The sequence below is a fragment of the Sardina pilchardus genome, chromosome 20 (genome assembly GCF_963854185.1).
Source record: "Sardina pilchardus chromosome 20, fSarPil1.1, whole genome shotgun sequence".
In the NCBI taxonomy this organism is placed as follows: Eukaryota; Metazoa; Chordata; class Actinopteri; order Clupeiformes; family Clupeidae; genus Sardina; species Sardina pilchardus.
The window spans coordinates 11069250-11084412 of NC_085013.1; the positions used below are offsets into that span (position 1 = coordinate 11069250).

Consider the following 15163-nt stretch of genomic DNA (forward strand, 5'->3'; position numbering starts at 1 on the left):
CACAGATGTTAATGTTACTTACACCACTGGGTATGCTTTGTTGTTTATTGTTCAATGATGCATCAGCTAGTTTTCTCTGCTAGCTATGCAGTGAAACCTCAGACCGCACTTAGCTTACCTAGATGTAGCCATAACTACTACTAGAGCAGCCACACGAGAAATGCGTATGTTCGCTAACCTAGTTCTGACTGGCTGGCAAGAATGATTCAACGTGATATTGAAGTTCTGTAATTAATGCTTGAGGTTAGTAATACAATTTATTTTTTGACACTGAACGTTATACATGGTATAAATCATTCATTACTGCAAGTTCTAGTTCATTCAAACCAGCTAGCCTTGTGCATGCATTGTTAAGTGCTGGCTACGGAGTTTTGACGATATTACTAACTCGTCTCTTGTAAATAAGCGAGTCATTTAATGGGAACTAACATCATGCCTTATACATGGCTTATTTGAAGTAAGCTATCATGCTAAAACATGTTGTTATTTCTACGTAAAAGGGGGGCGACAGTGGCTGATATTTTTAGCCGAGTTTCCCCTTGACTGGCAATGTGCTGAACATGACGCATTCACTTCACCGATGCACACACATGCGTGCATGCATGACAACAGAAGCCTCTTGTAACTTGTTACATGCTACCAGAGCCATATCTCTTTATATGGCTCTGCATGCTACTACTTGTAACCAGAGAGGGTTAAAGCGGATAGTAATGAAGGATCTTTGTTGTAACTTGTTTAATTATACGGCTCTCTAGAATGTTGAGGAAGCTCCCATTCACTTTGAATGGGCCTCCCCAACGTTGTATTCGTGGCTATGATCGATGTAGGCTACTCGAATTAGTTGCACGCATGAGACGCAGTTATTATTGCGTTGATTGCTGATAACTGGCATTTGTGTATCTCAATAATGGAAACTGACGAGTACTGATAAACTATTTATAACTGACCTGGGGTGCGTTTCCCCAAAACTAGCTGCTAACTAAGTAAGCGACTTTGTTGATTGCACTATGATTGCAATGCAATTTCCCATTGCCAATCAAATAAGTTGCCAACAGGTTAGCAAGAAATAAGACAGGTTAGCGACTATCGTTTTGTGAAACGCACCTCTGTAGTTGAAGACAGATGCGTCTCATTTGTAAAATGCCGTTTAGTCCATGAGCATTTTGGGCCGATCAATGCCAAACGAGGGCACCAAACTTTGATTCAACCATATTTAGAAGCCAAAATAAGTTTCCCTTCATGGTACAGACCAACTTGTATTAGGTGTACACTTTTTTCACCTAAATCCATACAATCCCATTCATTTCAATGAGAAATGTACCTAAGTTCATCACACATTTTTGCCCTGTGGGGGCATTGACAAACTGAAGAAAACAGGTGTGGTTTGGTATAGTATCCTTTCGTGAAGCCGACTTCACCGCTGGCTCATGGACTATTGGGGTTAAAATTAGTCCACTCCATTTGCCATTTACCTTCAAAGGCACTGTATCCACATCAAACATATACCTAATCATACTGACCTATTTTTTCCAGAATACTGATACACAGAGTAATCCAATGCTCTTTAAATACCTCTTCATATTTGTTCTGTTGCAGAGATGCCATATTCCCCTCCTCCCAACTTCTCCTGGGTAGACCCAGACAAACTGGCTGGCTTGGCAATGCCTAGGATGACAGCTCACTATCAGTACCTTCTAGACAATGGCATTAAACATCTAGTGAGCCTATGCGAAAGAAAACCCCCATATCACGATACATGCCCAGCACTGACCCTTCATCACATCAAAATACATGACTTTTGTGCCCCCACCTTTGATCAAATCCATCGCTTCTTGAGCATCGTTGAAGAGGCTAATACCAAGGGGGAGGTAAGATGGATATGGCACTAGCCAAAAAGGACAAGAGTTCCTGTTATATTGTGTTGAGCATGTTAGATTATCAATTAGCCCTGTTACACCTCAGCTGTCTGTTCATGTTTTAACTTCACTGACCCATTCCTTTCTTTTTCAGGGGGTTGCTGTCCACTGCATGCATGGTCATGGAAGGACAGGCACAATGCTGGCCTGCTACCTGGTGAAGACGAGGAAAATCAGTGGGATAGAGGCCATTAGAGAGATCCGCAGGGTCCGTAGCGGCTCTATAGAAACTAGTGAACAGGAGAAAACTGTAGTACAGTTTTACCAGCAAACCAAATGACATCATGGTGATGTTCTCATTTCAGCGCAACTATTAGACTGTTATCTGTTACTGCTTTCACACCTTTCTGACAGATTATTTTGCCATATTCTGCGTTTGTGTATAAACCAATAAGCCTAACAAGTCCCAATAAATGTTATTTATTGACTGAGTGAATACAATCACAGCATCTTCTGTGCATTTTTGCTAATTTCATGTTTGGACAAACATTATAACATTAGGCTATGCTAGTCACAATCAACATGAGGATTTTGAATCCAAGCCTCCAGGGGAGGGTGCGACCTGAACAAAGCATTTTGGACCATTGAGCCATCCCGACCAGGGATGTAGTGGAGGCTAAACGCAAGTATACAGTTTAACCAGTTTCAGAAATAGAGTTTATCCACCTCTCAATGGAGTTTAATCACCAATTGACACTTTTAACAGTCATAAATTACACTATATTATCCACATGCACAATATGTGTACTCATTAACACTCTAGGAACCATTTAATACCACTGGTATGGGTATAAACATTAGACAATAACCTCCACCATCATCAAACACGCTCTGAATGCCTTTTTTATAAACCCCATACCGCATGGCGCAGTCCAGCTCACCAAGATCACAGAATTCATAGTTTACCCACCTCTTATTTTACAACTACATCCCTGATCCTGACTGTAAACTGACAGGACAAACATGGAATTCATGGAGTTCTACTTTTTTTTTTATGCATATAATTGTACCACAAATGTTATTACCCATGACAAACAGTAATACCTTCACCTTCAGTTAAAGAGTGAAACTGATATAGTATATCCCCAACTTTTAACATCTCTGACACTTATGCATAGCAAGTGCACCTGTCCTGAAGAATTTCCATCTCTCATTATTTTAGCTGTTGCTTGTAGTGCAACCTTTGGTGAGCACAAACAGGCGCATACCACCTCCTCAGAAAACAGCCTATATTTTTATTTAGTCTACGGATATCTTACAAAATCTAACTACACTACCTCAAGTGTCAAAACAGCAGTTTTCTGCAGGAATTATTTACAGTCAGTATGCAGGAAAAGCAATATTTTGGACATGAAAATATTTATTTTAATTACAAGCTTCAAACATTTGCTATAGTAATTCACAAAACTCTGTGAAACTCACGACTAACTTTAGAATTGGATATAGAGAATTTCCCAACTTCCTAATTACTTGCGCAAGTTAAAACAGTTAGCCAATCTGATGTTACCCCGAGGCCCGCTTTAAACATTCACTCACTTCTGGTATGCCCCTTTGTTTACTGTTAACTGTTTTACTGGTGGAGAGGCGGGGCATGTAACTTCCAGTGTGACATACTGCCTATGGAACATGCCATTCTCTGAAAGATCCAACCTCCTCATTGGCTAGCACAAATAGGCACAGGCTTATACCACCTCCACAATGAAAAGCCTTTGTCAGAAGTGGGATTCGAACCCACGCCTCCAGGGGAGACTGCGACCTGAACGCAGCGCCTTAGACCGCTCGGCCATCCTGACATACAACATACCCCTGTAATCCAGTCCGCCGAGTGCACCATGTGCTCACTCACATACAGTAGTGTCAATTTCAGCATGATAGTGTCACCTCAAACTGAACATCAACTCTGTATACTTGAGACTGCGACCTGAACGCAGCGCCTTAGATCGCTCGGCCATCCTGACATACCGTCTTATAAATATATCTCAAAAGGACAACTGTATGTTGTATTTCACAACTGTTGGTGTGTTGGTGTTGGTTTCATCATTAGTGTCCATTCGTTTGAAATAATCTTCAACGTAATGATGCCACTCCATGTTCAAGGGTCTGTAGGTGCTTTAACCATTGGTGGTTTTATCTCAAAATGTTTACTTTTTATCTCATAATTTTGACTTTTTATCTCATAATTTTGATGTTTATATCTCATAATTTGGCTTAGCATAAATTTATTTTTTCATTTCCCTGGCGGAAATGGGCTTCCATAGTTATAACATAGGGGACACAATGAATATAAATTAACACTCCCCTCAATGTCAAGTCAACACTATTTTTCTTTGCATTAATATGGTACTTTAGAGTTGAAGAACTCCGGTAATATGCGAATTACGTGCTGAAGACATTGCAGAGGACTGTATTTTACTCAACGCTTTCTTTTTAACACCATCAGGCCATTTTTTTTAAAGTAAATGTTCCAATCAGTGATCCAGGCAGCACATTCTCGTCTACCCATTTTACGGTCTAATGGTTACTGACTAGAATGGCTCCGGGTCAAAGGTCATCGATTAATCTGCGTTATTTTTTTTCAATCAGTTATTTTATCTCAAATTAATTCATCTAAATTAATCAGTTATTTTGACAACCCTACTCACAACCCTTCCACTCTGTAGCCAAGATGGCGAATGCTGAAGAACTTTTTGAAGAAATGTTTGACTGTTATGAGCGCACATTCCAGGTACTTGCAGTGGACTTTGTGCTGCTGTACTTATTAGTGTAAATGCACCCCTAGCACTCAAATTAGATATTTCAAGTTTAGACAAATTGAGACCGTAGGCATATTCACACCTGCCTTGTTTAGTTCGATTAAAACAAACTCAAGTTCGTTTCTTGCTTGGTTCGGACCTTTTTGACTGGTGTGAATACAATCACTCGAACTCTGGTGCGGACCAAACAAGCGGACCGAGACCCAGCTGAGGAGGTGGTCTCGGAGCGGTTCCTATCGAACCCTGGTGCGGTTCGTTTATGGTGTGAAAGCAGCCTGACCTCGATCCGATCCAGTAGCAGAAATCTACCTTTTTGGATTTGACGAGCTCCTGTAGTTTTCACGCATTATGGGAACTGTAGGATAGTTCAGTGACACACAACAGCTGTAGGCTAACGCTTTTTTGGCAACAATAATTTGATTTTGCATCCCCTACCTGCTCCGTCTTCCGATGTTAGTGTAGCATGTTGGACACACATGAGAGCTTCCCTTCTCAGCTGTTTTGCTGCACGTCTTCGTTGTTGCAAAATTACGAGCATTGACGCTCGAGCACTTCTGCAAAGCTTTAACTGTAAACTATATTGCTAGGATAATAACGAGTACAGTAGGCTACGCAAAGTCTCCATAGTATTTTCCGTGGGCCAAGTTTGACTTTGGCTTCCTTATTTTTTACCCCACCTACACGTTTACCGGCCAATGGTTGAACGACCTTAGCACATGTGTTTTTGTTTATAAATTCTGGTCCGGTTGCAATTAATCACAGTGTGAAAGCGAACCGCACTAAGACAAAAAAAAAGAAAAATAATAAATAAATAATTTGGTCTGACCAAAGCAAGTGGACTAACGGACCTTCCTGGTGTGAATACGCCCAGTGTCTTGCTCGTAGTGCAACCTTTGCTTAGCATAAACAGATACAGAGTCATACCACCTCCACAATGAAAAGCCTTTGAAAACTGTGAAACTCACAACCAAACACAACAATTCCGCTGTTAGTTTTGGATATGGAGAAATAGGCTACACAATAATTTTGCCTTTAGAATTGGATATAGAGAATTCCCCAACTTCCTAATTACTTGCCCTAATTAAAACAATTAGGCAATCGTAGGTTCCCCCGAGGCCCGCTTTAAGCATTCACTCTGGTATGCCCCTTTGTTTACTGTTAACTGTTTTACTGGTGGAGAGGCGGGGCATGTAACTCTCTATGTAACATACTGCCTATGGAACATGCCATTCTCTGAAAGATCCAACCTCCTCTCAACCATTGGTTAGCACAAACAGGCACAGGCACAGGCTTATACCACCTCCACAATGAAAAGCCTTTGTCAGAAGTGGGATTCGAACCCACGCCTCCAGGGGAGACTGCGACCTGAACGCAGCGCCTTAGACCGCTCGGCCATCCTGACATACAACATACCCCTGTAATCCAGTCCGCCGAGTGCACCATGTGCTCACTCACATACAGTAGTGTCAATTTCAGCATGATAGTGTCACCTCAAACTGAACATCAACTCTGTATACTTGAGACTGCGACCTGAACGCAGCGCCTTAGATCGCTCGGCCATCCTGACATACCGTCTTATAAATATATCTCAAAAGGACAACTGTATGTTGTATTTCACAACTGTTGGTGTGTTGGTGTTGGTTTCATCATTAGTGTCCATTCGTTTGAAATAATCTTCAACGTAATGATGCCACTCCATGTTCAAGGGTCTGTAGGTGCTTTAACCATTGGTGGTTTTATCTCAAAATGTTTACTTTTTATCTCATAATTTTGACTTTTTATCTCATAATTTTGATGTTTATATCTCATAATTTGGCTTAGCATAAATTTATTTTTTCATTTCCCTGGCGGAAATGGGCTTCCATAGTTATAACATAGGGGACACAATGAATATAAATTAACACTCCCCTCAATGTCAAGTCAACACTATTTTTCTTTGCATTAATATGGTACTTTAGAGTTGAAGAACTCCGGTAATATGCGAATTACGTGCTGAAGACATTGCAGAGGACTGTATTTTACTCAACGCTTTCTTTTTAACACCATCAGGCCATTTTTTTTAAAGTAAATGTTCCAATCAGTGATCCAGGCAGCACATTCTCGTCTACCCATTTTACGGTCTAATGGTTACTGACTAGAATGGCTCCGGGTCAAAGGTCATCGATTAATCTGCGTTATTTTTTTTCAATCAGTTATTTTATCTCAAATTAATTCATCTAAATTAATCAGTTATTTTGACAACCCTACTCACAACCCTTCCACTCTGTAGCCAAGATGGCGAATGCTGAAGAACTTTTTGAAGAAATGTTTGACTGTTATGAGCGCACATTCCAGGTACTTGCAGTGGACTTTGTGCTGCTGTACTTATTAGTGTAAATGCACCCCTAGCACTCAAATTAGATATTTCAAGTTTAGACAAATTGAGACCGTAGGCATATTCACACCTGCCTTGTTTAGTTCGATTAAAACAAACTCAAGTTCGTTTCTTGCTTGGTTCGGACCTTTTTGACTGGTGTGAATACAATCACTCGAACTCTGGTGCGGACCAAACAAGCGGACCGAGACCCAGCTGAGGAGGTGGTCTCGGAGCGGTTCCTATCGAACCCTGGTGCGGTTCGTTTATGGTGTGAAAGCAGCCTGACCTCGATCCGATCCAGTAGCAGAAATCTACCTTTTTGGATTTGACGAGCTCCTGTAGTTTTCACGCATTATGGGAACTGTAGGATAGTTCAGTGACACACAACAGCTGTAGGCTAACGCTTTTTTGGCAACAATAATTTGATTTTGCATCCCCTACCTGCTCCGTCTTCCGATGTTAGTGTAGCATGTTGGACACACATGAGAGCTTCCCTTCTCAGCTGTTTTGCTGCACGTCTTCGTTGTTGCAAAATTACGAGCATTGACGCTCGAGCACTTCTGCAAAGCTTTAACTGTAAACTATATTGCTAGGATAATAACGAGTACAGTAGGCTACGCAAAGTCTCCATAGTATTTTCCGTGGGCCAAGTTTGACTTTGGCTTCCTTATTCTTTACCCCACCTACACGTTTACCGGCCAATGGTTGAACGACCTTAGCACATGTGTTTTTGTTTATAAATTCTGGTCCGGTTGCAATTAATCACAGTGTGAAAGCGAACCGCACTAAGACAAAAAAAAAGAAAAATAATAAATAAATAATTTGGTCTGACCAAAGCAAGTGGACTAACGGACCTTCCTGGTGTGAATACGCCCAGTGTCTTGCTCGTAGTGCAACCTTTGCTTAGCATAAACAGATACAGAGTCATACCACCTCCACAATGAAAAGCCTTTGAAAACTGTGAAACTCACAACCAAACACAACAATTCCGCTGTTAGTTTTGGATATGGAGAAATAGGCTACACAATAATTTTGCCTTTAGAATTGGATATAGAGAATTCCCCAACTTCCTAATTACTTGCCCTAATTAAAACAATTAGGCAATCGTAGGTTCCCCCGAGGCCCGCTTTAAGCATTCACTCTGGTATGCCCCTTTGTTTACTGTTAACTGTTTTACTGGTGGAGAGGCGGGGCATGTAACTCTCTGTGTAACATACTGCCTATGGAACATGCCATTCTCTGAAAGATCCAACCTCCTCTCAACCATTGGTTAGCACAAACAGGCACAGGCACAGGCTTATACCACCTCCACAATGAAAAGCCTTTGTCAGAAGTGGGATTCGAACCCACGCCTCCAGGGGAGACTGCGACCTGAACGCAGCGCCTTAGACCGCTCGGCCATCCTGACATACAACATACCCCTGTAATCCAGTCCGCCGAGTGCACCACGTGCTCACTCACATACAGTAGTGTCAATTTCAGCATGATAGTGTCACCTCAAACTGAACATCAACTCTGTATACTTGGAATGGAAATGACAATTGCAAAATTGAAACAACTTTTCTTGTGTCCTCTTCGACAGCAACAGGCTTGTTCTTTATCAAAACATGAAAAGGTTATGTTACAACTTGCTTATATCGGAGTACATAAGTGCTCAGAACGATTGCTCACAACCCTTCCACTCTGTAGCCAAGATGGCAAATGCTGAAGAACTTTTTGAAGAAATGTTTTTTTGAGCGCACATTCCAGGTACTTGCAGTGCACTTTGTGCTGCTGTACTTATCAGTGTGAATGCACCCCCAGCACTCAAATTAGATATGGCAAGTTTAGACAAATTGAGACGGTGTCTTGCTCGTAATGCAACCTTTGCTTAGCATAAACAGATACAAGGTAATACCACCTCCACAATGAAAAGCCTTTGTCAGAAGTGGGATTCGAACCCACGCCTCCAGGGGAGACTGCGACCTGAACGCAGCGCCTTAGACCGCTCGGCCATCCTGACATACCATCTTCCAATCATATCACAAAATCACGACTGTATGTTGTATTTCACAATTGTTTCATGTAGAGACCTGACTATGGAACATCGTGACCAAGTTTCCCAAAACTAACCCTCACCCTCACCCCACCATGGTGGCTGAGTCACAATAGTCCCCTTCGGCTCTAAACCCTGAACTCTCAAAGATTTAACAAACATCTGCTGATGTTTGAGAAGCTGTTGGGGCTTAAAACACTATTAAAAGTAAATTGACAGCACCACTTTGTTTGCACATGTTACGGGAAGATGTTAAATGCTAGGGGTATGGAGGATGCCTTAACTAAACAGAAGAGAAAATAGTAAACACAACAAGGAAGCAACTGAATGAAATGACCGGTTTATTGATCAATCAAAATAAGAGTTCAAAGGAACAATAACATAACTAAAATAATGTTAGGCTCGGCCTATGGAAGTGTAGACATGACAAACAGACGAACAAACAAACAAGCCCCCCGGGCTATAAAATGAGCATGTCAGGTACCTCACCTGGACACCCCAGGCCACCAAGGCCACACAAAGACACTAAACAGGCTTATGCCAAACCCAGCACACCCTGGCCACACTAGGCCAGGCTGTGCTACACCGTAGCCACTCCAACTTCCCCAACTGGAAGAGTAGTTGCCGTGCTTAGCACGCACCATAAATGTAACACAACACAAAACACTACACACAACCGTGGATGCTGGCGGGCTCAAAGGCCCTGCTCTGATGCAGTCTTGGGTCTTTTAATGGCTGACCAATAATTAGCCCCAAGCAGGAACCACTCAGGCAATCAGAGGTGGGCGTGGCCTGGAAATTGAACACAGCACACAGACGGCCAGATCACACTAGGGCCGTAACACCCCTTCCCATAAAAGCGAACGTGTAACGTTTGCAACCAGACAGAAGGCCGTAACACACACCATTTCCATTTCTGCTTTAAGGCAGTTGTTTACTTAAGTATTTTAAAGCTTCAAGACTTGCCCTATGTATAACCCTGTGGTTCAGGAAGTTAACTAATACACTAACCCATCGATCTCAGACCATCACTGCCTTTCCAAAATCAGATCACAGTATAACACATTATTAATCAAAGTAAGAAAAAATATCTGGAACATTTGGGACGATCAAACAAAATCACGATCCAAATTAGAATGCAGCTGGTCACTAAAAATAGATTATGAGTACCTCTCCACCATCAGAAATACGAAGCAGAGACAGATTCTTACCAAGTACAGGCTAAGTGACTGAGAAAGTCCGGTATAAAAAAAGCATGGCTTCCAACAGAGAAGCGGATCTGTGTGAGGTTGAGACAGAGATGCACTTGTGTGTAAGTGTGCACGACAGAGAGAAAGTGAGTGCGTACTGCGTACACACAATTTTTCATGTTAGATTATTGTCTCTCTTGTTGCTGTCAATGTTCTAATTGTCACTTTAACAAAACAAAAAAAAAATGCTGTTTTGCTTGTGCTTTCATAACACTGTATCTACAGCCAAGCTGATTAAGCCATCTTGAATGTACTTGAATTGAATTGATAAACTAGATTTATAGTTCAATTCCATGTTCAAATGTATCTTATCAATCAAAAAAGCAATTCATGCTTTCGAATTGTTTTGCCCATTTTATTGTAAAATCAAAATACTGGTTCAGGCCCCGTTTTAAAAGTATTGATTTAGTATCGGTATTGGATAAACCCAAACAATATTCAACTCTATTTATAATGCATCACCTTTTTTTCAGGCGGGTACACACCAGTGATGCGCGGGCTGATCCAAATCGAGCGGGCGACCGCGGTCACCCGCGGTCACCCGCGGTTATGGGTCAAGAAAAAATATTTTTAATGATATGCGGGTCATGTTTGGTCGGGTCGGTAAAAAAAATAAATTGTAATTTATATCGTACATAATTGTCTTTAGAAGAAAAAGACATAAGTTGCAGCATTCCCACTGAAACGCGATTCTATCCCCCACATTTTGTCACGAACATGTAGAAATGCACTTGTTGTTTCTGCGTAGACAGACCCTCGGCTACACTTGACATGCAGTTGTGTTCTGTTCTCAGAGCATATGCTTTCTCTGTCTATGATCTGCAGCTTTTATCTCGAACTGCTGGCCTCTACAGAAAGTGGCAGAATCGTCTACTGAGCAGCGAAGTTGCCGATGCAATGCGTGTTTCTCAAGTCTGATAATTTCCAGCAAGATCGAATGGTATTATGGAAAGAAAAATAAACTAAAAGTTTCCCAAATCAGGAAATATTTCTTAATTTAATGTCATCAAGGCATATAGCCTATACAATTGGTATGAGCATGCAATATGTGCGTCCTTGCGCAACTTATAGGCCTAGTGGCTCGTTGGAAAGCCCCACGTCTGCTCTTCCCCACGTCGTGCAATAAAGGTTTCATCTCGCTGCAATTTATAATCGCGGAGCAATGGACTTTTGGTCCATTGATGAAGACGTTAATAAAGAGTTTCTTAATAATATTCTATGCCTGCATTTCATGCTTGGGAGGCTAATTATGTTCAATGTTGAGTCAAACAGCCACATTTTTGGATGAATGCTGACACGGAACAAAAAAAAGGTAGACTAAATGCATGTTTCCCAAATTCTGAGCAATTATAGGCTATATATAATTAGGCAATATATGCTATATTATTGTTTTACATGCATATGAGATACCAATTTTGCATAGCTCAATGACGCTACGACTAAGTTAGACTAGGCTACTTTTTACAATAAGCGGGTCGGGAAGCGGGTCGGGTCCTGTATTTCAATATTTTTTTTTTGCGGTCCGAGTTGCGGTCGGGTTAGTTGTAAACGGCGGGGCGGGGCGGGGCGTTCAGACACGTACCCGCGCATCACTGGTACACACTGAAAAGTCATTGTCAGAAGTGGGATTCGAACCCAGATCTCCTGTTGGAGCTGTCTGGCTAAATGTTAAGACATGTTGAAGAATTTTGAGCTGAAGACCAATCATGCTGACTGCGCCAACACCCTCCAGCCAATCGCGCTTGCCTATTCTTCCTAGCACACAAACGTTTCATGTAACCAATCAGGGGCGAGACATGTTGGAGGGGAGATTTCACCTGAGGGGGCGCTCCTCGTCCAATTAATGCATACACTAGCGCAGTGTTTCCAAACTCGCTCTAGTGGTACTACCGTCTATGGGGACTACTCACTACATAAATAAATACGAAATAATCACTTCAGATTCTTCAAAAAATATTCGTGCAGCCTCTCCTTGTCTCTCTCACAATGACTCTGCCCAGCTCTGGATGTACCTAAAGTAAACATCAACATCGCGCTAGGATTGCTGTTTGCGTGAAAGACGACTGACTCAATGGTGCAAGAGAATTTCTAATAGGATCGTGCGTGCTTAAATCCAGTTGTTAAGCTGTTAAAGTTAAGCAAGTTTATTGTTTGCGATGTAGTCAATTGTGTACGAAACTCTTCACTTAAATTATGTGCAAGCACGTAAGAGGCTACCGCCTGCTAACGTTGGATTGTAGAGGTGAGCATGCAATAACGTTAGCACTACAGGTCCTTGCAATATGCATAACAATATGTATAATGTAAATAATGTAGTTCAATTTCCCTACCATACAGTATTTTAATGCCGATCACAATGGTGGTAGGCTACATGGAGTGACTTTCTGAAGTGACAAGGCACAGCGTTCATATTCTACAGAGCCGTACAGAATCTGTAATCTTTCGTGCCACCTTGTGGCATAGCAGGGAATTTGATAGATCAATTTAATTATCCAGATGTGCACTAAAGTTACGAGCACTTTCGGCTGTGACATAACCAGTGTTGGGCAAGTTACTTCAAAAACGTAATACATTACGTATTACTTGTTACGGTCATTTCAAAGTAATGTGTTACACTACAATAGTACCGTCTCTGAATTGTTAAGCATTACACTACTACAGCATTACTTTTGAGTTACTTTCATATAAACTTTAATATTTATTATCGCTCTAAACGTTTCGTGAAATACTTGTGCTATTGCGTGAGGTAGATCTTTTGGTTTCGCACATAAAGTGCACTTACTATGTCCCATCCTCATATCTTTGTCTCTAACAAACTGAAAGTAGCCTAATGAAAGTATGTCCATCTTGAACATGTCCTGTCCGACGTCGAGCCTGCTTCAGCTTCAGCCATCTTTTACGTTCTAGGCCGATATTTGCGCGGATTGTTTCTCCTCTAGCAGCTAGCAGCTGCTGATCTCGTGTGGCAATAGTATAAAAACAGAACACCACTTGCGTTACTGACCTTCAACACTGGACATAACAAGTGACGGGGATGAAGAAAAACAAAACGAAACGAATCAACGTATAACCGGTATAACCTCACAGTATTTCGTTTTAGAAACTATGTCAATGCTAATATCTCTAGCTAGCTAACATGGACTTAGCCATAGACTTCATAGCCATCATCACCCCCCTAATCATGTAACAAAAAGAGCATAGCATTTCGACCGACATAGAGCCTATCGTTCTGACCATCACATGTAACAGAAAAATACAAAACTTACTGTGGTCCGAAACTGGCCACCGAAGAATTAAGTTCACCGTTCGCAGCTACAGCATTCTCCAATCAGGCAAACCACATGCACACTGAAGGGCCAAGCACATGCAATTTGTGCCCAACCAATTAAAATGCTCGTGTGTGCCCCTCTCTGGAGTGAAAAAAAATCGTATTTTACAGTTTACTAAAGAAAAAAGGGCCACATCCATGGAAGAAATGATCTTTCAATAATCTTTTGATTTATAGCATACATGTAGGCCTACATTTTTCTTAGACTCTTAGAAAAATAAGAGGAAAATATCGGTGGGACCGGTCTGTTTACGAGATCTAGGCTATTCACTGCCCAATTAAGGAAGAAGAGAAATTGCTGATATTGCCATTTATTTTAGAATGAAAGAACAAATCTACTTTCAGTCCTCAAATGTGATGAAGGTGACATTTCCAAATGTCCTGTGTAAGAGGAATACTTGGCTAATTGGCCTAAAGCCAATGACACAAATAAACTGCGATTGTAAAATCCTTACCATGTGTGTAAACATGTGTAGCCTAAACTATTTGCTTGGTATTGTGGCAACAGCTAATATGCAGTCTATTCATGTAGATATATTTGAATGGCCTGTTTCAAATACTTATACAATGGAGCATATGTGAATTATATGAATGTAGATAGTAAAATGCAATTGAACCAGTTTCAGAGTAAAAATTCTGCACCACCAGCAACTTCCCATCTTTAAATATAGCCTACCTAGGAACATTGTTTATAGCTTCCTCTCTTGGTCCTCTAATGCATATTGCAGCCTTCAGGGAGCGCATGCATGGCTAGCAATGCAAAGATGATGTGTGAAGAAGACAAGAACATTTGAGATATGATTGATGTTACCAAAGACATCTTCATCTGTACCAATCTTGAGATTCCATAAATGATGAACATGAAAGAATGTGGTGCGGTTTTACCAAAACATATGACTGGATAGGCTACAATAACAAGAAATTTCAGGCACAGCATTTTTGTTTTCTCTTTTTAATCATTTATTGAATCTTTGTCTTGTACAGCACATCAAGTTTTACTGGATGTTGTTCCAATTCATCCCTCTGGAAAATACTCTGCTATACAGTTATACAAGTTTGCAGTAGTCTGCTTGCTCAGTAGTTTTTCCTTAACCTTTCAGTGTCAGCACCGATCAAAGTGCACAGCCTGAGACAATTCTTTGCGATTAAGCGCTGACAAAGACGAGACTTTTCTCTTGCAACCCACCCACAACCAGAAGAGCAATTCTCACCTTTCTCTTTGAAGCTGCACTATTGCACTGAACTGACACTTTTACGGGGCACGTGTCTGGTTGTTACATGGTGTTGCACTCCACATGCTCACTGTTGCTGCCCCAATTTACAATCTACTGAAGCTCACTAAAGGTATTTATGGTTGTCTCCATTTGGAACGGACCATCTGAAGACAACCCGGGGAATTAACTCTGAAATGGCAGAAAAGGTCACAGAAAAGTTAATTGGTGGTTTTGTCAGCTTGTGGACACACAACCTTGAACCCTGACACTTTTAAACATACAATGCTTTTAGATCTTACATAATTTATTTT

The 15163-nt window shown here is 41.2% G+C and overlaps 1 protein-coding gene and 4 non-coding genes across 5 annotated transcripts; 1 reads left to right on the plus strand and 4 right to left on the minus strand.

The window, feature by feature from the left end:
* Window positions 1–12: 12 nt before the first annotated feature.
* Window positions 13–2347, plus strand: dusp23b (dual specificity phosphatase 23b). Its single transcript, XM_062523067.1, has 3 exons — window positions 13–243; window positions 1597–1868; window positions 2011–2347. The coding sequence occupies exons 2-3, from the start codon at window positions 1599–1601 to the stop codon at window positions 2194–2196; spliced, it is 456 nt and encodes a 151-aa protein (XP_062379051.1). The 5' UTR covers window positions 13–243; window positions 1597–1598; the 3' UTR covers window positions 2197–2347.
* Window positions 2348–3626: 1279 nt separating this feature from the next.
* trnal-cag (transfer RNA leucine (anticodon CAG)) lies at window positions 3627–3709 on the minus strand. The gene has a single exon. It is a non-coding gene; the product is annotated as a tRNA-Leu (tRNA).
* A 2279-nt stretch (window positions 3710–5988) lies between these two features.
* trnal-cag (transfer RNA leucine (anticodon CAG)) lies at window positions 5989–6071 on the minus strand. Its single transcript has one exon. It is a non-coding gene; the product is annotated as a tRNA-Leu (tRNA).
* A 2279-nt stretch (window positions 6072–8350) lies between these two features.
* trnal-cag (transfer RNA leucine (anticodon CAG)) lies at window positions 8351–8433 on the minus strand. The gene has a single exon. It is a non-coding gene; the product is annotated as a tRNA-Leu (tRNA).
* Window positions 8434–8944: 511 nt separating this feature from the next.
* On the minus strand, window positions 8945–9027 carry trnal-cag (transfer RNA leucine (anticodon CAG)). The gene has a single exon. It is a non-coding gene; the product is annotated as a tRNA-Leu (tRNA).
* Between the last annotated feature and the right edge of the window lie 6136 nt (window positions 9028–15163).